General features: G+C 41.1%; 1 protein-coding gene across 5 annotated transcripts in view; it reads left to right on the top strand.

Moving 5' to 3' along the window:
• Window positions 1-2008: 2008 nt before the first annotated feature.
• Window positions 2009-25698, top strand: part of GRIA2 (glutamate ionotropic receptor AMPA type subunit 2) — a 98853-nt gene continuing 75163 nt past the window's right edge. For 2 of the 5 annotated variants that reach the window (XM_054824191.1, XM_054824194.1), the window contains exons 1-2: window positions 2085-2473; window positions 2883-3023. In XM_054824191.1, coding sequence (XP_054680166.1) covers window positions 2386-2473; window positions 2883-3023 — 229 coding nt within the window. In that variant the 5' untranslated portion in view covers window positions 2085-2385. Of the gene's footprint in view, window positions 2474-2882; window positions 3024-25698 lie in introns of all 5 variants that reach the window. The other 3 variants (XR_008576880.1, XM_054824193.1, XM_054824192.1) reach the window with 2 other exon arrangements.

Below are 25698 nucleotides of genomic sequence, written 5' to 3'. Positions count from 1 at the left end.
TGTCTGACAAAGGTCTTGACGTGCATGTGGAATAGCACTGTTCTCTATGGCACCAAAAAACCCCCACAAAACCCCAAACCAAACGAACCAAACCAAACAGCTTAGAGATTTAAATCCTTTCCATAACTGTAAAGACAGTAAGTTCAAAAAGTGAGATTCTTCTAGATTCCATTTTTATATTTTATATTCTTATATATTCTTATATATTCTTATATATTATTATATATATTCTTATATATATTCTTTATATTTTTATATTCTTAATCCTTTTTATACTTTAGTTCATTATGCAGCTGTAATGTGTATTGGCAAACAGGATTATTTTTTTTATTATAAAATATTAAAATACAATCTTCAAATGGCAATCTTTGCTGCACTTTAACCTCATTTGATATACATAAGGCGATTCTTCAGGTGAAAAAGGTGTGTGTTTATGATTTCTTTGTGCTCCTGTTAAAGACTGGCAATATTACTCTAAAGTATTTATTAAAAGTAAATGCTGTTACATCTCATCATCTAGGGCGCATTGAGGACTACCTGAATGCAAGCTTTCCTCTGATATCTTAATCTATCGATTGTCACAGTGACACTGTTGGCTCCTTCCACAGAATTCAGGGCTGGGTTTTACGGTGGAGCACGCAACCTGACTGCTGGGAGGGACCAGGTGGGGGGCAGAGCGAGGAGGGGCTGTAGCGACCCTGCCATTCCACCCAATTAGCGCCCTAGGGTCTATAAGCTCATCAGGTTAAAGCTCGCCCTCTTTTTCAGGCTCATCTCATTTTGTGGTGAGAGAGAGATGATGACACAAGTACAGACGGAAGCTAGTACAGAATTTCCTGGTGAAATGACTCGAATCTAAACTTGTCATGAATCGGTGATCGGTAAAGGGCCCCAAACTGTGTTCAGGAGATGTACTTATATTGACGTCTGAGTATCTGAAGCTTCAAGACCTTTCTTTGTCTCTGGAAAGGAGAATTAAGACAATTTAATAATGAAAAAAAAAAAAAAGAAAAAAGGAAATGCAATGCAAGATGAGTATCCTTTCCTACATGGATATTCCTCATCTTTATTAACAAAAAAAGTAGTGTTTTAAAAAATATATACCAGCAAATGATCAATTACTAGCAAATTCCTTGTCACAGTATTGCTACACTGCTCTTCTTCTATATGTGTGTTTGTGTGTGTGTGTGTGGTGCATAGCAACAGACTTTGTGCCAAACTGAAAAATGTTAATTAAATTAAATGCTTGCAATAAATAATATGGCTTGAACCCATCTTGTAAAAAAAATTTAAAATCCCCATTATATATGAAAATGAAATATTTCGATAGGTTTAAACCTTCCTGCATATTAATTCTTCTCTTTTGGGTACCACAGTTAAAAATATGCTTTTCAGGTATACCTGGAAGGTGGCTACATCCAAATGTCATCCTGGTGAAGACCAACGAAATTAAAAAAAAAATAAAATTAAAAAATAGGCGGCTTTCTTTTTTCTTTTTTTAATTTGCATTTCTGCATTCCATCCAAGCTAACATCCCCTGCTGTCACAGAGAGAACCCGGCGTGTGACTGACTCCCGACCCTGACTTGTGCCTCTTCAGAGCAGCCCAAACACCAGGGGCTCTGCGTGCAGGCGGCGGCGTGGGCAGAAGCCGCGTCCGTCCGCGGGAGGTTTGAGCTCAGGTACCCAACCCCAGATAGGCTCTCTCGGGGGCCCGGGCGGGGGGAGTGGGCAGTGGTGAGGTCGGGATGGGACATCGGGATCAGGCCCGGGGGGGCCGCCGGCCCGGACCCCCGCCGCCTTTCCTCCCCTCCCGCCCGAGCCCCGGCTCCGGCGGCCGGCGCGGCGCCTCTGTCCGCGGTGCTGAAGGGTGGCGGCGGCCCTTACCGCGGCCGCGCGCGGAGGGGCGGGCCGCGGCGGCGAAGGGGGCGGGAGGGGCGCGCTCCCGCCGGCCTCGCTGCTCGCGCAGGCGCGCCGCCGCCTCGCCGGCTGCGCTGCCAGCCCGTTGAGTGCGAGGGAGCGCGGGCGAGCGCGTGTGAGGGCAGGGCCGGGCGGCGGGCGCGCTCAGGCAGCGGGAGCACAGCGGCGCCGCCGCCAACGGCACGCGGCCACCCCCCCCACACACACACACCTCCCCCCTTATTTCCGGAGCCGGGACGAGGACCGGAGCGGCGGCAGCTCTCAGCGGCAGCGTGGGCAACGGCTTCTCCGGCGCCTGCCGAGGGGTTATTTTCGTTTCTTTGCTCCCGTGGTTGGCTTGCTCCCGCCGGCCGCTATCCCGGAGCGCAGAGGATCTAATTTGCTGACGAGCGCGCTCCGCGGAGGAGGACGAAGAAGAAGAAAGGGCTGTTTCCGTGGCTTTGTGGATGCTCTACTTTTCCTGGAAATGCAAAAGATTATGCATATTTCTGTCTTCCTGGCTCCTGTGTTGTGGGGACTGATCTGGGGGGTCAATTCTAACAGCATACAGATCGGTAGGTGCCCGCATGCCGGGGGACCTCGCTCTCCTCCTGACGGATCCCCCGCTCCCTCATCCCCGCCGGTGTCACTCGGGCATTCCTGTCATGTCGCCGCGAGCCCAGCCCCACCGCGGTACCCGCCGGGCGCCCGTGAGGTCCTCTCCGGCAGCCGTGGCCAACGCCTCCCCCGTCCCCTCGCCTTCCCCCGAGCCGCACCGCTCGTCCCGCCGCGGCCCCGGGCTCCGCCGCGGCGGACGGGCACGGGGCGGACCCGCAGCTGAACTCGCCCCGGCAGCGGTGCCCGAGCCGGCGGAGCCTACCGGCACCCCAGCCCAGCCCCGGCGGCGGGAAGGGACGCGGCCCCGGCGCTGCTCTGCCCGTGCCCCCGCCCGCCTGATATGTGTGCGCGTCTGTTTCCCTGCAGGGGGGCTGTTCCCGAGGGGCGCCGATCAGGAGTACAGCGCGTTTCGGGTAGGGATGGTTCAGTTTTCCACCTCGGAGTTCAGGCTGACTCCCCATATCGACAACCTGGAGGTGGCCAACAGCTTCGCCGTCACCAACGCCTGTGAGTAACGGACGCCGCCAGCCTGCTGTGGCGGCGGGGCGCCTGCGCACGGCGCGGCGGGGGGCAGGTTGTGTGTGTGGTGTGGTGGTTGGCGGTGAGGGGGGCGCTACGCCGCCGCCCAGCAGGTGCGGGAGCGCCAGGTCCCGGGGAAACGGGGCGCGGGGTCTCCCTGCGCCTCCGCAGCCCTCGAGGAGGTTTAAAATGGTTCCTGCCGCCCCTCTCCCCACGCGTTACATAAGGCTGCGGGGCCGCCCGCGGCGCTCCCCCACCGCCCGAAGGCTCGCAGTGGGCTCGGCCGCGGAGCTTTCCCGTTAACCGGCGGGGGCCCCCTCCCGACAGCAGTCGAGGGGGCGCGGAGCGGACGGCTGCACGGGTGATCAGCCATTTTACGCCGCGCGGCGCTCCGGGCTCCATCTCGCCTTCCCGGGAGCCCCTCACCGTCGTGGGAGGCCACGGGGCCTGCCCGCTCACCGCCCTCAGCCTCGCCGGGAGCCCGCCACCCCCGCGGCTTTCGCGGCGGGCTGCGCGGGCGGTCGGAGGGGCTCTGCCCTGGCTCCGCCTCCGGCGAGGCAGAGCCCGGCGGCATGCGGAGCGCGGAGCACATGCGTTGCTCGAGGAAGCGCTGGGGAAGGCGGGGTGGTGCGGCGCGGTCCACCTAGCGCCGAGAGAGGAGCCCCTGGGTGGGGGTCCCGCAATGATGTTCGCTTCTGCCCGCCGCTCGGTGCCCCCGTGGCAACTGCCCGGCGTTTGGCCGGGGCGGGGTGCAGTTTGACCCCGCGGAGCGGCGTGGCTGGCCCGGGAGAGCCGGCCGGGCGAGGGGCAGCTGCAGCAAAGGGCTGCGGGCGCTGCCCGTGTCGGTGATGAGAGCTGTGTGCGTGAGGCAGTCGTTCCCAGAGCGAGGAGGGCTGTTCGCCTTCCCCCGCTGCCCTGCCTGACATGCCCGTTGCAAGCGCAACCGGGGCAGGAGAGAGCCGCTCTTGTGCCGTGCTGGCCGCTCCCGCCGACCCACGGCTAACCGGCCGCCCGGCGCCGCGCTCCCCCGAGGCGTTTTCCCGTCCCTCCTGGAGACAAGCCGTAAGGGACCCTGTATCTGGAGGTTAGCTGTCAGCGAGAGTAATTTCCCTCCATTGGCGAAGGTTTTTTTTTTTTTTCTTCCCTAATTTAGCTTCGTTATGGTAGGTGCGGTGGTGCTGAAAAGGGGCGTCTCGGCACAGACGCTGGGATAGGTAGTGCAAGAGCTCAGCCCAAGGAGCTTTCAGTGGCACCTATGAGTATAGGAGGGTATGGCACACACAGCTGAAGTCAAAAAAGGTCAGGGCGCGTAACCAGCCACAGTAAGGCTAATTTGCTAATCTTTGCAAACTCTTTGGGGAGTTCTTGCTTTCTTAATTAATGAGGGTTTCCAGCAGCCAGAACCGCGTGTGGTTAGTATTTGCAGTATATGTTACTGGGACTGTTGGTGAAGTAAGGGGTTGTGCAGCAGTTCAGATGGCATTCAGCAAAAATGTGATTGGTGTTTCTCTGTTTCTCAGTTCTCTGAAGTCAAAGAAATCCTGAAAATAATTTGTGTAAACCACCTGATTTTATTTTTTTTTTCCTAGTACTGGAGACAGGTATAGCCACCTGGTCTTTGCGAAAGTAAAAGATTCATATTTTTCTCCAATCTCATAGATTTTTTTTATCTGTGTTTGCATGAATGCATCTGCCTTGTTCTTGAGCTTAGCTGTCTTCCTTGGAGAACTCTTACAATACTCAGATGACGTGTAGGCTGCAGTGATGGACTTTGAGACTTCCAGCAGAAAGGAGATGCTATCCACGTTTCAGGTTTCCCTTTCTCTGAACGTTGTCCAAGGCTTCCATTTTCAAGCAGTTTAAAGAGCACCAAATTAAGACATGAACATCAACTTGCTTTTTCATCATATTAATCACCACGGATGGTTTAGTGAAGTTATCTTGTTGATTGGATTTAATTGACTAGTGGAGCATATGCTAAAAATATATATAGTATTTCCTTGATTACTTTCCAAGAAAGGTTTGATTGGAGAACAAGAAAGACAAATATTTGCAATATAAGAAGTAAAATTTAGCCATTGATTGCAGAGCACTGCATGCACAAAAAGATTAAGGACTATCCACATTTTTGCTATCCCCTTTATGCTTGTTCTCATTTGAAATATTGAAAAATCTGCAGGTTGGTTTTTGTTTTGGTTTGGTTTTTTCCAGAATAGTGTACAAAGAACCTGTGTCCAAACCCAGCACCGTTAAACAATGCAGGTGTGAAAGAAGGTCACAGAAATGTAGGATAATACGAACTGAAAATGGTTCAGTATTTACCCAGGTATTTCACCCCAGCAAGGTGATTTTCCTTCACAGAAATACAGCGGCAGGCTTACGCTCTAATAGAAACAATGACCTTTTTCTGCCCTAAGAATAACAAATTTTCTAAAATCGACAACCGAAATAGTTCAGCTGTTGATGTGAAAGCCCCGAACCGGCCCGGCTGGAGGCCGCAGGAGCTGCGGACGGCGGCGTGTAGCCGTGCGCCCGGCGGGGTGGCAGCCGGTCCCCGCCCCGGCAGCCGGCAGGTGGCAGCCGGCAGCCCCGCTTCAGGTGGGTGGGGGAGTCGCTGCCTCCCTCCAGCCGCTTCGGAACCAAAGGGAAGCTGGGGCATACAATTCCATCCGCTTTAAAAACAAACAAATGAACAAAACCCAAGCCCGCTGTAAAACTATTTAAAGGAGTCTTCAAACTTCTTATCTGCGCTTGCCAAGAGTTCATTCATGGAGCAAACAGTTTTCAGGTGAACGACTTGTATTGCTGGTACTACTTTTAAATTAGGTTCCTAAACTTCGAGAAAAAGAGGAGATGGTGGTCATGTACTCCTGAGGGATGTTCAAAACAGTAAGACTACTCAGTCATTTAAAGGTGACCAGAAGATACGGGTAGCAGAGGAGGAATGGACACTCTGTGAGTAGGTAGCCTTAACTTATTTAACACATCCGTAACAAACAGTCACTTTAGGTTGTTGTGAGTCTTACGCAAAGTTGTGTTGACAGGTCATCAGGAGTAGCTGTTGGAATTTAATTGCAGTTTGACACCTCACATGTCGGTGTCACTAGGAGGCTTGATGGTTTTGATTGAGAGATGGCGCAGTCTTTCTTCAGACTGGTGGCACAATTAAGAGAAATGTTCACTGCCATGACTGCAGTTACATCCTTCAAGAGAAATGGGCTAGGCTTAGCCCTGTTTGAGAATTCTTGGTGATTCAGAGGATTACAATCTAGGTGGGGAAGGCAAATGTTAACAAAGCCGTTCACTGGAATAACAGAACCTCTTTGGCTTTCAACAGCTGGGTGGAATTGGAAGGTATCAAAAAACCTGGACTTTAGGTCCTTCAGCATAGTGTGATTGAGTCTAGTCGCATTGGAGAAATGCTGACCATCAGTAATATCAGATTTTTAAAAAATTGTTAATTCTGTCAAAACAAGAAAAGAGGAAACTGGTGAGGATTAAATCCTTTCTTCTTAAATCCATCAACCCAAACAGTTGTATTATGTACCCACATATTTTTGCACTGCAAGGATATCGGAGTTACCTAGAGAGAGATTTGCTATGGAATACTATAAAACCTCCATAACTGTAACAAGTTTTTCATATAGTAGTTTCAGCACAGAGGTAATACATGCACGGTCTTGGATGTTTAATCCTGCTGGCTTAAGAGCCAGTGTTGAGCTTTTCTGTTTTAAATCAAGTCTTACAGCTCTGCAGGGATCACTGCACCATGACATTATGACAAGGGGATGCTGATTCATGCATAAACCTTAGATCCTTTCATTATATCTTCAACCAGCAGCTTTGAAAAGCTATGAATATCTAGCGTGTTGCGACTTGGGAGTCATGGCGAAGGTTTTCCCAGCCATTTTGGAATATAATGCTATAGATTGCATTCTTAAAGAAATAGCATTCAGCATACTGCTGGCAAAATGATTAAAGAATAAGCAAAAAAAAAATATCCTGTAGTGGTAAAGATGGGAGAAATTTAGATGTGTTTATTTGAATTACAGTTGCTGTGGATCAAGTGCAAATATATTTCACAATAAATGATTAGAACTGATTTTGAAGGAAAGGAGGAATTTATTAAATGCTTATGTTTCAGTTCATTCATATTGCTGGTCCTTCTCATTTCCTTTTCACTATAAAACATTTCTCAGGCTCAGTGAGCAGATACGAAATAAGTTCTGTACCTTCTTGTAATTAAAATAGACAAGATCAGATGGGTTTCTGTAGTAAAATGATACAGTAAAGCCGGGTTGCAGCCTACAATAGGAGCTCTGGTGCTTTTGCTGCTCTCAAAACATTTTTCCCCTCAAAATCAAGCTCTCTAGCAAATTTTAAACATTCTTCTACTTCTGAGAGTTATTCATAAAGAAACCTGGGGTATTTATTGTGTGATAGTGCTGTCCCTGCTGTGCATCTTTGCTCCTGGCTCATAGCATTTTCACACAGCCGTGATCCAGAATGTGGGCAGATAAAAATATGACAGTTTTGGCTTGGCTACTTGACTTTTCAGATTTTTATTATGTGATTATTGCATTAATTTTGTTCATGTATCTGAAAGAAAAATTTACCATGTGGTTTTGAATATAGTATGAATAAATATTTTACTCTTATAAACCTTAAAGTGAGTTATATTTAATAGCAGTTTGTGAGTAGCATATGAAACAAGCCTTAAATATACAAATCAAGCTCTTAAATCAACCAATACTATCAATCTTCAATGTATTCATATATGCTTTTATTTATATTTAATATATGAAAATGTAGGAACTCTTTTCTATTTATGATAATGAAAGCTTTAATTTACACCAACTTTGATAGGATTATTGACTGCACATAGCTGGGGATGTACTTAACTCCTTGCATACACAAGACTTACTGTACTACCCAGTGGGTGTTACACACCCTAAAACAGAGGTCACTGCGTTAAGTGATACTGTTACTGCCGATTTCTTCAGTTCTTTTATCAAGCTTCTCATGATTAAAATATTTTTGAGAATTAATGCCTGTTTAACAGATAAATAATTATTTTTTAACAGTTGATAATTACTAGGGAAGTATGTAATAACTGGGAACATGTTACTAGTTTGAAAATGCATTAAACAGGTAAAGAATATTCTATTATTATTAGGCAGAAAACCAAGATAATCAGCATAATTAATTTATCAGGCATCTTATGTGAAAATGTGATTAAATTGTAAAAAAATATTTGCTCAAGGAAAATATATTTTTAAATTAATAATTCTCTAATATGTGCTGGTAGGATAATTTTTAGGAAACTAAAAGGAGAAAATAACCCACGGTAAATGTAAAAGTGTGTATATATGTACATGTCTATACACACACATATATATAAATGTACGTACTTATATAGTGAACAATAGTTTATTTTGAATGTCACATTAATAGAAATCAGTACATTGGTTAAATGCTACAATCCATTTTCTGAAGAGGATTATCTCAGAGCTCTTACTAGTAAGATAATTTATCACTTTAAGTCAGTGTTCTCACCTCTGTGAATTGAGTGCATGAATTACTTATACTGAAGGTTCATGCCCATATTCTGGAACCAGCGTCATTGCAACTGGAGCCAAGGAATGTCAGGTCAGCCTGAAAATCACACTGAAAAGATACCTGAATAGGTAAAAAATTAGTTGTATATATCAAACTCTCTATATGTGTTTATGTGAATGGGCTTCTCATATGACTATTAACTGGAACTCTCATTTCTGAAATGAACAAGATTTTTCCATTACTTTGTAATTAATCATTGCGTTTATCAGAACATGAATACAGTGGCATCTGCTTTTAGAAGACTGTGGACAAAGGATTAATTCCTTTTGCCATCTAGATTTCTGAAGAGGTATAGGGCAAAAGCCTGCATGTTTTTATACAAAATACGTGGGTTTTTGAAGCATCATTATTATTTTGTCTTCAAACCTTAATGTTTTCCTTTAATAAGTTTATTAAAAAAAATCTGCATTGACTGCAAGTACATATTAGAGGTAACCTTGTTAAAACTGAAAAAGGGCTTTGATTTAAATGGATAAGTCTTTCCAATAATGAATTCTTTATGGATAAACAATAAGGAGTGAATAAAAGCATCAGACAAACATAGTGAATGCATATTGTAAAACAGATCAACAGTAAGGAGTAAAAGCAGGTTTTAAATAATCATATGTTGAACAAATTCATATTGCACCTTCTAAAATCAATAACTGTGCTTAAAATACTGCTATTGTATTTATTTGTATGCAGTTACAGAGTGGTATAGATGTCTTTTGAAATACTGTTTACTTCTCTTTATCTATCTGTATCTAGGCCCACCAAAGGACATTTTTTATTTTTTAATGCAATGCTGCTGTGCCTTCTTGTTTAACAATTATTCTGTAACAGATCTTTGATTTTTTTTTTTTTTTCTTTTTCATTGTTTCAAGAAAGGTTCTCAAATCAGGCAGTTTATGGGGAGATTACCTTTTTCCCCCTAAAGTTCCCATTTGGGAAATTAATATAGAGTTTTAACATTTCTGCCATGAATCTGATTTAATGTACAGATACTTAATGCCTTTACCTATGGCTAGTCACTGTATGAGAGTGTAAAAAAAATTTATAAGATAAAGATGTTCATTATGATTCTGCAATGAGGTGTGGTTCAGCTCCAGCTACTACTGTCTCCCATCACCTGCTCCTAAACCTGACTCAGAGAAATTAATAGAATTTTTTTGAGGGTTGAAATGTTACATGCAGTTCAGCTAAAGGTGATGAAATTAAGCACAAAAAATGTCTTATTTCAACTCTAATCTACTATTTTATTTGATATCAGAGGAAGGATATTCAGGTCTATATTCATTAACTTAAATCAGCGTGTGATTGCTTTGTATGCTTGGGGTGCTGAGTTTGTAACTGAATTACCAATCACTTAAGCCAGTCCATGAATGACTGACTTACTGAGCTTTATTACACATGAAAATAGTATATTTATTACTTAACTACAGAAGGTAAACGTGCTTGCATTTCACTGCTGAAAAGAAAGAGTACTTTGTCATTTGTGTTTTAAAATGGACATATTTTTTCCAAATGATTCTTCCAATGAACAAGAGTAGGACAAAATTCTGTAAAAAGATCATATTGGCCCTGATTCATAAATGCATACTCACACACCTGGTAGAAGAGTTTCAAAGCTCAGTACAGGACAGTGGCTAATTATATGAAACGTTCAAACTAGATATATGAACACGTGCTTGCTGTGCTATCCTATGTATTCAGTTTAATCTCAATTTCAGGTAGTTAATACTGCATTGATTTGATGCTGCAATTTTTCAGGCTGCTGTGATTAAGGCTGTTATACCACTGTAATTGGTTGTCAGTATAAATGTGTTTAAAAACATGACTTGGGGTGGAAAAGATGCCTCTGTTTATTGCAAATTATGTGAACTGATTTTCTTTCACACACTTTGAAAATTGCAAACTACAGATTGTTTCTAAGCACTCGGTGTGATAGATAATTTAAACAGCAATCTGTTAGGTAACATGGAGATGTTCTCATCTATATGGAGAAGACTGCTTTCAGAGCTTGTGTCAGCAACAGGACTAGAGAGCTCAACAGAACGCTTTTGCAACTACTTTGCAGCCTGGAGAAAGGATTTGTTTTCTTTTCCTTAGTTTTCTGCCTTTTATGAATGTATTTGGTAGTTGTAGGACTCTGGTCTATATCCATAAAATGAAAAAGGCTAATGTGGTTTACCATCCCATGTAATGTGAATCTAAAATATTTGAATGTGTTGCATTCCCTTGTATATGTGTAAACTACCTCAGAATGTCTGCAAATGTATGCTAATGAAATAGACTCTACAGCTCTGAGCAAGTCAGAGAAATTTGTTCAATAATCTCATAAATCTTGGAAATTGAGGATGTTGAGGGTTTTGCTTGCTCAAAATGTTCTTCCTTGATACTAGTTATGAGCTGTGTTTGACAAAATGTCTTCCAAGCCAAAATGCTGATTTTTTTTCCTTTATTTTTCCCTCATATGTATATAGCAAATTCCATAATGCATCAATAATGCAGTCTCAGAGGGAGTTCTTGGTACAAATCTGGGATCTGGAAAGCAGCAAAACTATCCTGCGTGATTGTACCTTCTGCAGACATACTGATATCAGGGAGTTTATTCCAGGTGTAGTATTTGAAAAGCAGGGTAAATAATTTGCATGGCTAGCGCATGCCAAGCTCATACTTATATAAGCTACAGCAGCGTTACTTATAGCAGAAGCACTGGCATTACAGTGAGTGGTTAGGAGAATCGTCCATTCATGTCTTGTCCATGTCAGGCAGAGGACCTGAATTTAACCCTTTGTCTTTCACTTCCTAGTTGAATGCCCGTAGTGCTGGACCATTTTTGTTTTGATGTTAGTCTCCCTCTCTGTCACTTTTCTACATTTTTCCTGCCCCAATTAAATTTTGGTAAAAAAAAAATCTCAGTAATCTTACTTTTGTCCTGATGCAGGAAGGGGGAAAAGTAACTTTTAGGTTTTTGTGAGCAGGAAAACAGTTTCTTGCCCTTTGTTGTTGTTATGGTAAAGTATAGAAGGGAAAAAAAGGCAATGTTAGGAAAATTCAGTTTTATTAATTTAAATAATTGCTCAATTAACAAATGTTAATTGGCCAGGTTTATACACAGCTTTAAACTTTTGAAGCCATTTGAAATGAACACCTGGAAACATAATCATATCATTTTATTATATTTAAAGACTAGGTGGATTTGAGGGATCAGGAAATAGATGAGAATATGAGCCACTGTACATTATAAATTGCTGTATGAGTGTGGTTTTAATTTCACTCACAGCCTTATATCTGCCCCATTTTAAGGTGCTTTCATCTGGTGAGAGTGGATCATGCCGAAATTCTGAAAAGTCATGACTGAAAAGTCATTCAGTCCTTTTACTGACTAATCGGATTAGTTCATGTATTCAGCAACCCGATCCCATAGTCTGGGAGTCCAGAGTAGTAAGACCAGACTATTTTTGCTCGAATAAGTGGTCAAGCTTCTGCTGATGGTGGTAGGAACAAAACCAGATCCCAAATTCATATTATTTCTTTTTCTGTATGAGTGTGGAGGACCGATTTATTTTTTTTTGTATATGGGAAAAGGCAGGGATTAAAGAATTCCTAAAAAGTGCTAAAATGTTTGAGCATCTATTGGACCTACAGAATATTTTTTCCAGACTTTACAGTACATGCTCATGTATGACCCTGGGTTTTTTTAAGTATTGCGCACACATTTCTTAAGTGCTTTGTCAGGACTCAGTATGGAAACCTTAGAAAAATTACCCATTTCAATTTAATGTAAATATGTAAATAGAACTGTTAGCTTAGCTAAGAAAGGAGAGATTTGGTCAGTGTTTGTATAGGTGAAGAGGAAAAACATAATGCTTGCTCCCTCTGTTTACATCTGATCATGGATATTATTCTTTGGTAAAATCTTTGCATAAATTTGAATTTTTTATTTTTTCTTAACTCCTTTTTCACTTGTAGGAAAATGTGTTTTGGCTTGATTTTATAGAACTCAGTAGTGTGCTTCTGCTATCGAAGTAAGCAAACATCTGTGAACTGCAAATACTGAATTATTAGCAAGTGAAGCACTTAATGTTTCTTTGAGTTTATCTCTTTACTTCTATTTCAATATGATAAAAAGAGAATATATTCTTCAATGTCTCCATTTGTGGAGGCACTTTGAATTCATTTGCAATTAATATACCTGAAGACCCAGTTTGTGATACTTGTGCTATCCTGTGTGACCTCAAGGTGCAGCTCCAGAAAATGTGAGGATCTTTCAAGTCCTGTAGCACATCTGGCAGCTTGTGGGGACACCTCAGATACTCCAGTGTCTAAAGTAGCGCTTGGTACATGTACTTAGTAATCTGAATAATTTCCTGAGTTTCATGAGAAAAGAGCATGTCTGTAAACACCCAAACAACTTCTAGGAACTCTGGCATTTTTGTAGGCTGTTAAGTACTGTTGCAATTAGTTGGTGTTTGTAGTGGAAAGGATGGATCGTATTAAGTCATAACAGTCATTCCAAAGAAATACATACTTTCAGGGATACTATATGACTATTCCAACATGTTGAAGAGCCTCCAGTATTGCTACACATCTTTTTTTCCTGTTAGCTTTGTCCTTCTGGAGATGCAAAACATGGTTCGCTTCAGGATTTTTAGTTTCCTTTCCTTTCCTTTTGGACCCATCAGTACAGTGGTTCAGTCAGTGTTGCGACTCCTAGCATGACTTTCCATTTTCTGGTACGCAGAATCGTGATTTCCTATGCCAGTGTTTCTGGCTTGATCTTGCACTCCAGGAACTTGCAGTGTTCAATTTTTGCAGTATTTTGTTGTTACATGACATCTTGGTATTTATATGTTGCAGCATGTAGAAGCCATTTTCCAAACTAAATATCAAATGCCTTAAAAAACCCATGTATTTGAAAAAAAATTTTACTTGGTATGTTTCCTCTCTTCATATAGGTGATATATTTCAACAATGTAGATCTAATGTTGAAGTTTCTTTTCTTTTTTTTTTTCTTTTCTTTCTTTTTCTTGTTCTGTTGTCATGGTGCTCACAGTTCTCCAAAACAAGTGTTGCTACTACTGCGTTATTAAAAAGACTGTGAAAGTAATTGTGCTAATTATTTAATTTTGACACATTGGTGGTTCTGTAGCTAGAAATTTGTGCCTTTAAAATTAAGCGTCTTATTTACTAAATGTCATTTGAAACTTCCTGAGGAAGCTAGCAACATTTGCAGGAACATGGTTAACCTAATCGTATCACTACAGATTGCTTACCAATTGTGAGCTTAGTTAGGTGCACTGCAACTTAAGTATCTTTGCATTTGGTCTGATTCTGCACCACCACCACCCCCTTTTAAGAAAAATTCTGGGTTTCTTCTCTCTAGGCTTCCTTTTTCTCCTTTCATCTCTGCCAGCGAAGTATTCAAAAAATATGTTTCAGGAACTCTAGCCCATCTCATTAGAATTGTCTTCTGTTTTCCAGGTTCGAGCTTAAGAACTCCTTGCTCAGTGACTGATTTTGTTTAGGATACAGATCTGTTGGGTCATAGTGACATTAGTGATGGATGTAAAGTGGGGGGTTTTGTTTGTTGTTTGGTTGGTTTTCTGAATGCTTTCTGTATTAGAACTCAAGAAATCTCATCTCATTCCAAAGCAGCTTCCTAAATGTGTATGGCAGACCAAAGGAGAGACTGTATAACATGACAAGCCAAGAAGACGTATACCTCACTGCGGAGTAATCTCATGTAGTTCAGATCTGTCCCACCCATCCTTCCAGACTTTCAAGCTAGAGGTCAGATGTGCACATTGCAGTTTAGGTTGCTTCTGGTATTTCTGGGAATTCCTTGTTCTGTAACCCTTGGTAGCTTTATATACTTGCTTTGAGTCTTTCTTAGCTGTGGTGACATCTCCAGTTCTTTTCCATAACATAGGCCTTACAGGCCAGTCCCCAAAGTGATTTGTCAACTACGGTGCATAACACTGTCATGTGTACAAACTGGGAGCTTACAAGAGTCCAGAAATGGAACAAGGCTGGAGGCATCTGTTACCCAAACTGAGTGGTGAAAATTAGATGCCTAACAATGAAAATGGCAACAGTTGGCACCTAATGGAAAAGACATGGTCAACCTAAATGACAGAAAGCTGCTATTTAGAACCTTGTACCCAAAACTGTCCAACTAAAATTGTTCCTCTCCCTTCTTGGGTGACTGACCACAGCCCTGAGGCAAACGAAGTGGGCTTAATGGCCAGTAGGTTCTTTCTCAGCTATAATGAGTTTAAAGGCTCTGGCTGTATGGTGGTCTGGATGCTATGCTGATCTTCCACCTTTTGGTTGGAGTAGCCCAATGCTGTAGAAAGAAGTGAGAGAACCTGGGAGCTCAGAGGATGGTAGAAAAGAGAAGCTGACTTTTTGCCTTATCTTTATGGAAGACAGTTGGGGCCAGGGTGAGAAGGGTATTTTTTTTACACTTGAGAAGCAGTTACACGATCAGGTCTCTTTTTCTTCCAGATGTACTAACCTCAAGGTTTCTCATTAGATTGAAGTTCTTCTTTGTATCTTTTACTAGTAGACCTGTATTTTTAAACCTGATGTGGTAACAGAAAATACGTCTTTTGGCCTCCCATAGGAGGGACTGCAGTGCATTTTTTGAATGAGTTTGTTATTATCCTGGAGTTACAGTTTGTATTCTATGCTGTATATTTTAGGTGGTAAAAGTTAACGCTGTTTGTATTTTAAGGTGCACTGGCCATGAGCAACATGGTACTTGCTCTTCCCATGGGTCTAATTGCTTCATTGCTTCTAGATTAAATTCAGGGTAGGGAGTTTAACCTGTAGAGCTCTGTGTATGTTTAGTTCTGGCTATATGGATAGACAATTCTTGTTTAGCTGTTGTGGCAGCTATGTTCATGGACACTTAAGCTAAAGATTAGGATGCTGTTGACAGGATGTTTTCTATGAAGGATTCTCCAATGTCTATGTGCTTTTCATGATCTGTTAGGCAATCTGTTTGATCCAAAGTATTTGCTGAAGGTGCTGGTTGGAAAATGAGAAGGGGAATTATTTTTAGGAATGCTATCTTCCTTTTGGTCATCAGATAAAATAAGATTAACTTGTTTATTTCTGTATAATCTTCATGCAGGAAAGGATTAATTCATATCACGCTCCATTTCCATGAAGGAGAAAGTAGGAGATAACAATAAAGCACTCAGGTTTTTTTCTTCCCCCCGCCCCCTTTTTTTTTTCTGGGTTATTGAGCAAAAAGAATGGAAGTTCCATTTAGGGTAAACATGTTCCTATCACCCTTTAGAGGCACGTAATATATGCTATAGACTGTGCTGATTTTTCATTTCCCATTTCTACATAGGAAATGAAAAATCAGCATAGTCTATAGATTATATTATGTATTATAAACAAGACATAAAATGTCAAGGAAAACTAAGCTTACAAACAAATAAAACAGTCCTGTCAAGATCTGGATTTTTCATACATAGCATGAAAAGTGAACTGTTTAAACCTAGAAGTCAGGATAATGGCATGAATAACTGTAGTGATAGGCTGTTGAATAGCAAACGAGGGCATCGAGAAAAATTAACAGAACAGCCTTGTTCTGGGTGTGTCTGTAACTTTTTACAGGCAGTGAAGTAACAGTGATCACAAAATCTTATGTAGCCCTCAGGAATAGGTTAACAAGATTTTCCTTCAAAAATCTCTATTCAGTTGATGTAACTCACTCCGACAGGTACTGTAGGTTGAATCCTAAAAGGTCCAGGGTACTTAGCATGCCAGCAAGAGCTATCTGGAACTGCAGAAGTTCAGCAGGGCTGTGATTTACAGGGTTTGTGCTGGCCTTCACCATGCATTTGACTACAGTTCATCCCATTTTAGCTCACCCATGTAATTATGAAAAACAAAATATACAGAAAATATTTGGAGTTTTAAATTAAGAATAAACATTACAGAGAGTTAACACATCGTCGAATTAAATGATGAGTCTTCTATTAGCAAATTACTACAGCTGATGACAGGTGGAGACTGTCATTCTAATCCTGTGATGATATCAACTGAGTACCGGTGTACACTACCAGTCTTTCTTTTTAGTGTGTCTGGATTTCCTTCCCAGGCAGAAGGGTGTTTTTGAAGGGACAGTCGGTGCTCTGTCAACCCCCCAAATGTCAGCCAGAACTGTTGCCCAGGCCGGAGGTGCTCCACAGGGCTCCTGGGTCTGCCGTCTACAGGCAGTCATAGTTGAGCAGAACATGCAGTCCTTATTAAAATCATGCCATTTGCTTAGGTAGCAATACTACCAGCTCTCAATGATTAATTTGGATTATACCAACTGATTGGCCTAAATAAACTATAATTAGTAAAAAAATATAGGAATTCTGACAATTTTCAAGATGGAAATTCCTTTTAACCATTGCTTGTTCTTCAACACAAATATGCTTCTGGAGATTGTTTAAAAACATAACTTAATAAAGAGAAATCTTGTTGAACAGAATAGGCTAGAGTGAAGGTCTGCATATGCACCTCCCTCTCTCTAAAATTATTCCTTCTCAAATTCATTGTCTTTGGATCTTTAGCCATTTATCTCCCCTCACAGTAAATGTCATGGACGTTTCTTTTTTGAGAAATGGTTAATTTTAATCACATCTAGTTGTAATTATTGTAAGCTGTAGTTACATTTTTAAAAGGAATAATTTCAATTAAATCATCAGCATTGTGGTCGAGTTTTCTGATAAAATAGCAGGTAGCAGTTATTGATTCCTCTAAAAATGTAACACCTTTATGGTATTTCTTTCAGTATTTTAAACTCTTTTCACAGACTCTTTGACAAGTGAAACAACCCAAAATGTCTCTCTTCAGAAAACATGCATGTGTACCATCTCATGGTGATCATAACCTACCACTTTTTAAGATTTAGGCAAGACATAGAGCACAGAATGGTTATTTGACCATGCTTTGTGCATAGTCTAGAAAATGTGTACAAGAAGGATTTTTTTCTTCTTTTTTCAATGGCAATTGAAGCTTATGATGTAGTAGTTTGTTTTTTCTTCAATTTCTAATTTCATGTTCTGAAACTTGGAAGATTATGCTCATATAGCAGCAGCTTAATCTGCTGTCATTTTGTAACTGAAAGACTAAACACTAGATTGGAACATTAGAGAAGGGAGTTCTTCCCCTCCCTGGCATGACTTTAGACTTGTTTCTATGTGAGTGGTTGGGTCTTGATAGTAGACACATGTGTCAGTTAAAAAATAAATAAATAAATGTGCATGTATAGTTTGAAGGGATTGAGGAGATTTTTTAATAACTCTTAACCTTGTATGTTTGGAGTCCTCCAAAACAGAAGTAATTTTTAAAAGTCTTAAGAATAAGACAATTAAACTTGAAAATATTTGTGAAGTCATTTTTTCAATGGCATATAAAACAATATGTGTTATGAAAGAATACATGATGGTGATGAAACAGTTCACAGTGACTGGATGTGCTATAAAGTTTTCATGAGCAATCATTTAGGATTATCTGATTAGCATGAGTGAGTTCACCTTTAAATAAACTTTCTAACTACTTATTTTGCAACTTGCAAGTAGTCTTCTCTGATGGCTGGTAATGCCTTATAATGTGCTAGTGGGCTTATGTCCTTAGTTACTCTCGCTGTACCAGCCCTACAGGTTTTGATGTCTGCCAGTTAGCTGCAGCCGGTGTCCGGGCATGGTTTAGAGAAGCACAGGCCAGGAGCTGTTTGCAGTAGGCAATCTGGAGCTGGCCACCTTGCTTTTAAGGGAAGAGTGGTTGGCTGTTTGGATGCGAGTCGCCCAGCCAGTGGCAGTGGGGATGGAGAATGTGTACGGGCTCATCTTGTTTGCTGTTTCATTATTGTATTCACGATTTCAGGACATCAGGGATTTGCCTGACATATTGTAGGTGACTTCAGATCCTCCTTCCTGCTTTATCTCCTGCTCCTGTGATTTTGCATATCCCCCTTCTAGGATAGATGATTTGACAGAAGTACGTTGTTGGCAGGAGTGAATGAGGGCATGTGTCAGGACTGCATCACTTTGGAACTCTTCTTTGCATAGCAGAACCAGAGGGGCAAGCCTTGTCAGCATGACACAATTAAGGTCAGACTTGAGTTCACACCAACATTCCAGTTTTCCTGCCATCCACTCCAGCAATTATAAACACAGAGGGATGTCAGACGTGTCTCTTTTACCATTCTCCTTGTATGACTTGGCCTTTGCTCTGGAATATTTGACAATAGGAACCAATATTTAACATCTGTGTCGGCAATGTGGACAGTGGGATCGAGTGCACCCTCAGCAAGTTTGCCGACGACACCAAGCTGTGTGGTGGGGTCGACACACTGGAGGGAAGGGATGCCATCCAGAGGGACCTCGACAGGCTGGAGAGGTGGGCCCATGTGAACCGCAGTGAAGTTCAACAAGGCCAAGTGCAGGGTCCTGCACGTGGGTTGGTGCAATCCCAAGCACGACTATAGGGTGGGTGAGGAATGGATTGAAAGCAGCCCCGAGGAGAAGGACTTGGGAGTATTGATGGATGAGAAGCTCAACATGAGCTGGCAGTGTGCACTTGCAGCCCAGAAAGCCAACCATGTCCTGGGCTGCATCAAAAGAGGCGTGACCAGCAGGTTGAGGGAGGTGATTCCACCCCTCTACTCCGCTCTTGTGAGACCCCACCTGGAGTACTGCGTCCAGCTCTGGGGGCCCCAGTACAAGACAGACATGGAGCTGTTGGAGCGAGTCCAGAGGAGGCCACGAAGCTGATCAGAGGGCTGGAGCACCTCTCCTATGAGGACAGGCTGAGAGAGTTGGGGTTGTTCAGCCTGGAGAAGAGAAGGCTCCGGGGAGACCTTATAGCAGCCTCCCAGTACCTGAAGGGGACCTACAGGAAAGATGGTGAGGGACTGTTTATCAGGGTGTGTAGCGACAGGACAAGGGGTAATGGGTTTAAGCTGAAGGAGGGTCGATTTAGATTAGATGTGAGAAGGAAATTCTTCACTGTGAGGGTGGTGAGGCACTGGAACAGGTTGCCCAGAGAGATTGTGGGTGCCCCATCCCTGGAAGTGTTCAAGGCCAAGTTGGATGGGGCTTTGGGCAACCTGGTCTAGTGGAGGGTGTCCCTGCCCATGGCAGGGGGGGTGGAACTAGATGATCTTTAAGGTCCCTTCCAACCCAAATCATTCTATGGTTCTATGAATATGCTCCTACCTGCAAGTTTTCAGTAATGAAAAAGATGACTTCTTGTGCAAAAGAAGATACTTAAAAAACACAAAGCAAATTTAATTGACTTGTCTTTACATTTAGCTTAATAGAAAATCTCCAGAGAAGGGCATAACATTGCTTTTCTACAAACATACTAAAATCTTTTTCTTTCTGGTTGCAGTGTTCTGTGGTTTCATGTTGCATTAATTCTCAGTTTTGATCGTTTCCAAATAAATTCACTAAAATGAAGGGGGGGGAGGGGAAGAAGTTGCTCTGCTATCAAGAAAACACCACTGACACTTTTCTGACACAAGATTCTGAATGTATTGTGATGGATCCTTCAGGGAAACTGGGTGCAGTTTTTCCTATGCTTTTCTGGAATTCTTATTAATATTAACTTCTGGCAGTGCATTACAGTGGCATTACAAACCCCAGAGCCTGTTTCAGATGCTCATGCTGCCAAGTTCAATCCATGTATAAGTTATAGACATGATACTTTTTCTGGGAGAAAAATACATTGCTATTTTAAGAGCAGTTCCTCTGTTGTTTGCTTTGCTGTGTTTTACCTCGTGTAGCATTAACAGAAGTGAAATGTTTGATATAAGAAATTGATTGTTTTACTGGGTCTAATTTAGTCCTGAATGTGAACAGCAGTGTTTGCATTATTCTGGAGTTCTGTTTTAACTGTCAGAGCGGTGTGTAATTCTAGTCTGGGATTTGATATTTCCCCTCAAGAAGAAACATAAATTGGAGCGAAGAGTGGCTTTTTAAAACCAAGCTGCAGTTTGAGGGATTTCTAGTATCAGCCAGTCCTTCATTTACAATAATGTTTGGTAGGTTTCAAGGCCTTGGAATTCTCTGAAGACAGACACTTTTTTTTCAAACTGTAGGCTAGTGTGTCACGAGGCTTCGAAAATGAACTGATTTTTGAAGTGGGCTCATCTTCAAGCCTCAGCAATTCTGGGAGGGGGGGTTGGGGTCATTTAGGGTTAGGGTTTTTTTTGTGAGTGTGTTTGGGGTGGTTTTTGTGAATTTTTTCCTTTAAAATTATTTACTGAAAGATTTAGTTCAACTTGTGCTCAATTTGAACAAAGTATATATGCTCTAGAATAGAATGTATTGTCTACATATTAATCCTTAGGGAAGAACAATGGAAAGGGAAACGCTTCTGCTAGTCAGTTTGCAGCATAGCATTAAAACAGTCGATTACACAGGTGAAGATCCTGACTTTGAATGCACACACATCAGATATGAATCATCTCATATAAATCACACCATTACAACTCACACCATTATAAGTTGGTGTACATAAGACTTGCAATCTGATTGTGAATCAGTGCTTTTTCTGAAGTCCTGGTATTCCTTTCAGATTATTTCCATTTCCTCACGGGTATCGTACACTAGTGACAAGGGAAGTGTTGAAGATGATGAGAGGCAGTTAAGAGCACTTGGGATATTACATTTAGACTGGTCTGCATCTGTCAGTAGTTTTGAGGGATTTGAACTACGTAGCCTTTTTATCAATTACTTTTTGCACTAGACTGTTATAATATACGAGATTGCTAATTTGAGATTACTTTGTTCAGTGTTCCAAAAGCCTGTAAGTACTTCTGTATTTATAAGCAGGTATTAAGAGTGATTGCTGTACGTTTGGTAACTGTGCAAACAGTTTCATTGTAAAACCCTTCAGCAACTGTGAATAAGAACTAGTTTGTACTGCAGAGCATTGGCTGCATTTATTTCCATTACATTCATGTCTGGATGTCCTTAGAAGTATTGCAGGTTTATTGTATTAGACATTTTACAGCTGTTAAGTGCCAATCCTTGGCCCAAAAAGTTCAGAACTGAAGCGTACAAGGGAGACAGAAGAACTTTCTTCCTCTTTTCACATGCAGTGCAAAAGAGGGGTGGAGGGTGATTAGATTGTTTACTCAAGGTCATTATGAATGTCTACAGCAAAGCTGGAAATGAGTCTAGGTTTCCTAAGGGCTGGTGAGAAAACAAGAATTCTGTTTGACAGAAAAATTCATTGTTTTGACATTAGTTTGCTTTATAATGAGTGAGGGAAAACAATCCATCAGAAATTTCTTATGGGTGAGGAAAAAAGAGAAAGTTGAAGAGGGAGAGAAAGACATAGGAAGAGAAACTAAGTAGGCAGGAGGGAGGGAGAGAGGTGGGAGGGAGAGAGAGAACTATGTCAGAGCATTTGTATGAAAGGGGGAAAAACAAAGTCGCTTTCTCCTCTGCATGATTCAGGTACTTGAACTGATGTATTGTTTTAAATAAGTGCCAATTAGAGAACACTTGCCCTTTTCTCTGTCCTTTTTCTTTATCTGTGTGACCCAAAACTCTATTTTGGATCTTAGAAATTCTCTTTTGGGATGAGAGGGAAGAAGGAAGTGGGGGAAGATCAATTTGAACAAAAAGTTTCAGTTGACAGAAAATTAATGTCTTACTAAAATATTTCTGACCAACCACATTCTTAAATCCCACTCCAGAATCTTAGGTCGTCTTATTTCTGTTAATTGCTGCATCACACTTCTTTTGGTCTAGAAGCATATTCCAGAAGGTGCATAGGTGCAGAATAACAGATTAACTCCTCTAAGTCCTGTCTTTTGGAGAAAAGACGCACAAAGAATTGAACAACCTTTTTTTTTTTTTCTTTTTTTTGTTCTGGCATATATGTTTTAAAGCGAGGGTGAATTTCAATGTGTTTTTAAAAAAAGGATATTTCTAAATGCCATTTAATACTAAGTTTCCAGGCGGTGACATGAAAAGGGCTTTGCATGGATTTTTGTGGTAACCAAGTAGTAGTAATTAAGACAAAAGTAAAATCAACAATATTGCAGAAATAGACCTTAAATATAGACCTTTCCTGGCCATGGAATAGAAGTCTTCCATGGCATGAGTTACAGTGTTAAGATCTATAATCTGTGAAATGCTTAATCCTTTACTTCCTAGCTAAAATGTATGACTATTTTGCAGTCGTAAAATTTCAGATAGATTTTGTTGGTTTTCTTCCATTGTTGTCAGTAGGTATTTCTAGCAGCAAAGAACAAGTGAATTAAATAGTCTCATGACTGCTTATTATTCTTTATTAGTTTAATGCAATATTTTAAGGAAAGCAACACTGAATGAGAAAGGCAGGTATAAAATCCTGCACATCTCTGCTCTGGAGGTATTATTTCTATTTTTTATACTAGCTGTAAATATAAAATACTTCATACAGAGGTGGTAGATAATTTCCACCGGGGTGGTGAAATACCTTCTAACAAACAATAAATGTTTGAATATGGAGATAACTTCCTGAAAAAAAATAAGCATAATTTAATAATCTAACAACCTTCTAAATTTCAGAATGATAAGACCTGTTGGTTTGCATACAAGTGAATCATAGAATGGTTTGGGTTGAAAGTACTGGAGCAACCTTTGGGTTGAGGTACTGGAACAGGTTGCCCAGAGAGGTTGTGGCTGCCCCATCCCTGGAAGTGTTCAAGGCCAGGTTGGATGGGGCTTTGGGCAATGTGGTCTAGTGGAGGGTGTCCCTGCCCGCAGCAGGGGGGTTGGAACTAGATGATCTTTGAGGTCCCTTCCAACCCAAACCATTCTATGATTCTATGAAAGGGACCTTCAAAGATCATCTAGTCCAACCTCCATGAATGAAATGAAAGACGACCTTCTAGTTGTAGGAGCTCAAAACTGTTTTCGTCTGCTAACCAATATTGCTTTTGTTTGGAATGAGTTCTGTTTCAATCACATGTTGTTTATGTGTAACTGGATTGTGAGTCATTTTAATAATGATTCTCATTTTAATGATAGAATTACTGCCTATTTTATGATGAATGGGAATAGTACTTTATCATCCTCTTGTTGACATTGATAACTTTCATGTTTTCCTGGTTGTACTGGTGGCTGTACATCAGTTATGAATATGAGGGAATCAGTCTTGTGGGGGATGTTGTGAGTAACCAGACTGGTAGTTCTGGTTCCATTTCTCATTGTCTAGGAAGAACTCAGATTATTTTTGGTATTTTCAGAGACTTCATCCATAGACCTCTGATTAGGTTAGCAATAGTCTTTGACCCAGTAGAAAGCTAGACAGTGTAAATTTTATGATACTAACCTTGATTAATGAATGTAAAGGAGAAAGCTACAGAGTTTATCTGGTTCCTGTGTCAGCAACTTCTCAGTAGTAGAAGAAAACGTACATTCTCAAATTTGTTACTTCAGTTGCCAAAAAGAGGCTCGCTCCAAAAGAGGGCGAGGAGGTTAGATTACTTCACTAAATGGCACACTGATTCTTCCTGCTATTTTGTATTACTGGTGTTTATTGCAGAAAGTTTGATGAACTTACGTGCATCTAAGTCTTGGGGGAAACAGAATATTCTTCAGTCAGTAGCATGCAGGCTTTTATGAAACTGCAATGGTCTTAGATGACCAGAAACGTAAAAATACAGTAACAGTTAGATGGTAAGCAGAAGCAAAGCTAAAGTGCATCTTGATCAGTGAGGAACTGGTGTGAATCCAGTGCTGTGCAATGATATGCATATTGAAAATGGGGAGTGTTACAGAACCAGGTTTTCTATCCAAAGTGCTTTGCCTTTCTCTTTTTCATTGCTTTTGTGGATGGGAACTACTATTCCCTTTTGTTCCTTGTTTCCATGTCCCTGAAGGTCAGAAATCAACTAACTTATCTGACACATCTGGAAGAAGAAATTATGTAGTAAGCCACCAATTCCAATTATATTAATAAAATTAATGGTTGCTTACTGAAAAGAAATCCTAAAAATAAAAATAGTTAAATACTGTATAAATGGAACTGAATTTATGAGATTGAATTTCAAATATTTTTATATCTTAAATTTATTTGTAAATGGAGAGCATTAAACAAGATAAAGACATTGTTTAGAGAGATCTCTTAATCTTACCCAATTGTACCAGTTGTCCTCCTTCCAGTATCTGAACAAAATTCTCAGAAAGCAGAAATTCTGTTTCTGTTGCCATTGGAGAGATGTAATTGTTTAAAAGCACTGATTTTTGCAGCATCTGTTACCATTTTTCTGTGATATTAATTCAGACCAAATCTCTGGTCTATTCAGTTTAAGACTGTTAGAAGTTCTACTGTAGTCTCTCTAATTGCAGGGGAGGGGAAGGCAATATTTATCTTAAATACTTGCTTTTGGTATGCACTAGAACACCTATAGTTAAGATTATAGTGTACTTGTTATTAAAAACCAAGTTTTGCATCCTCTGCATATGAAGAACAGCTTGAAAACTGGTTTGACAGTGTAGTGATCATGAGACATTTATTATACAAAAATGGGACTCATTTGATCAGCAGTACTTTGAGATATTAATTCCAGAGAATGACTGGTTGTGTAAAGACGAGTGTTATGAGTCAGGGTTCATATGAGAGTCATGTTTCCAGGATGAACCTGATGGGATACAGTATGTAATGATTAGGTTAAAATGAAATTTAATTTATTTAGATGTGATGGTGACATGAAGGATAGTAGGTTTCTGTGTATAGAGAGACAGAGGAAAAGAAATACTTTGCAATCTATAAAGAAATGATGGCCTAAGATGGGAGAATACAAATTCAAGCTGTCTTTTCCTGCTAATTCAAGTTCCATTTTTATACTCAGCAAACTCAATGTTAAACCTCCACCAATAATAATTCTGTCTTAGGGAAATTAATTTTTACTTCCTCCTTTCCAGAAAGAAGCTAATTAAAAAGTTTCGGAAGGATCACTAAAGATAGAGCAAGCTGTAAAACAGAAGAGAGGTATGAAAAAGACCAATCCTATCCTCTCAGTATTACTATTTGTAATTAGGTT

The sequence above is a fragment of the Grus americana genome, chromosome 4 (genome assembly GCF_028858705.1).
Source record: "Grus americana isolate bGruAme1 chromosome 4, bGruAme1.mat, whole genome shotgun sequence".
NCBI lineage: Eukaryota > Metazoa > Chordata > Aves > Gruiformes > Gruidae > Grus > Grus americana.
Note: the sequence above shows the minus strand (reverse complement) of the source record. Positions and strands in the feature narration are given on the sequence as shown.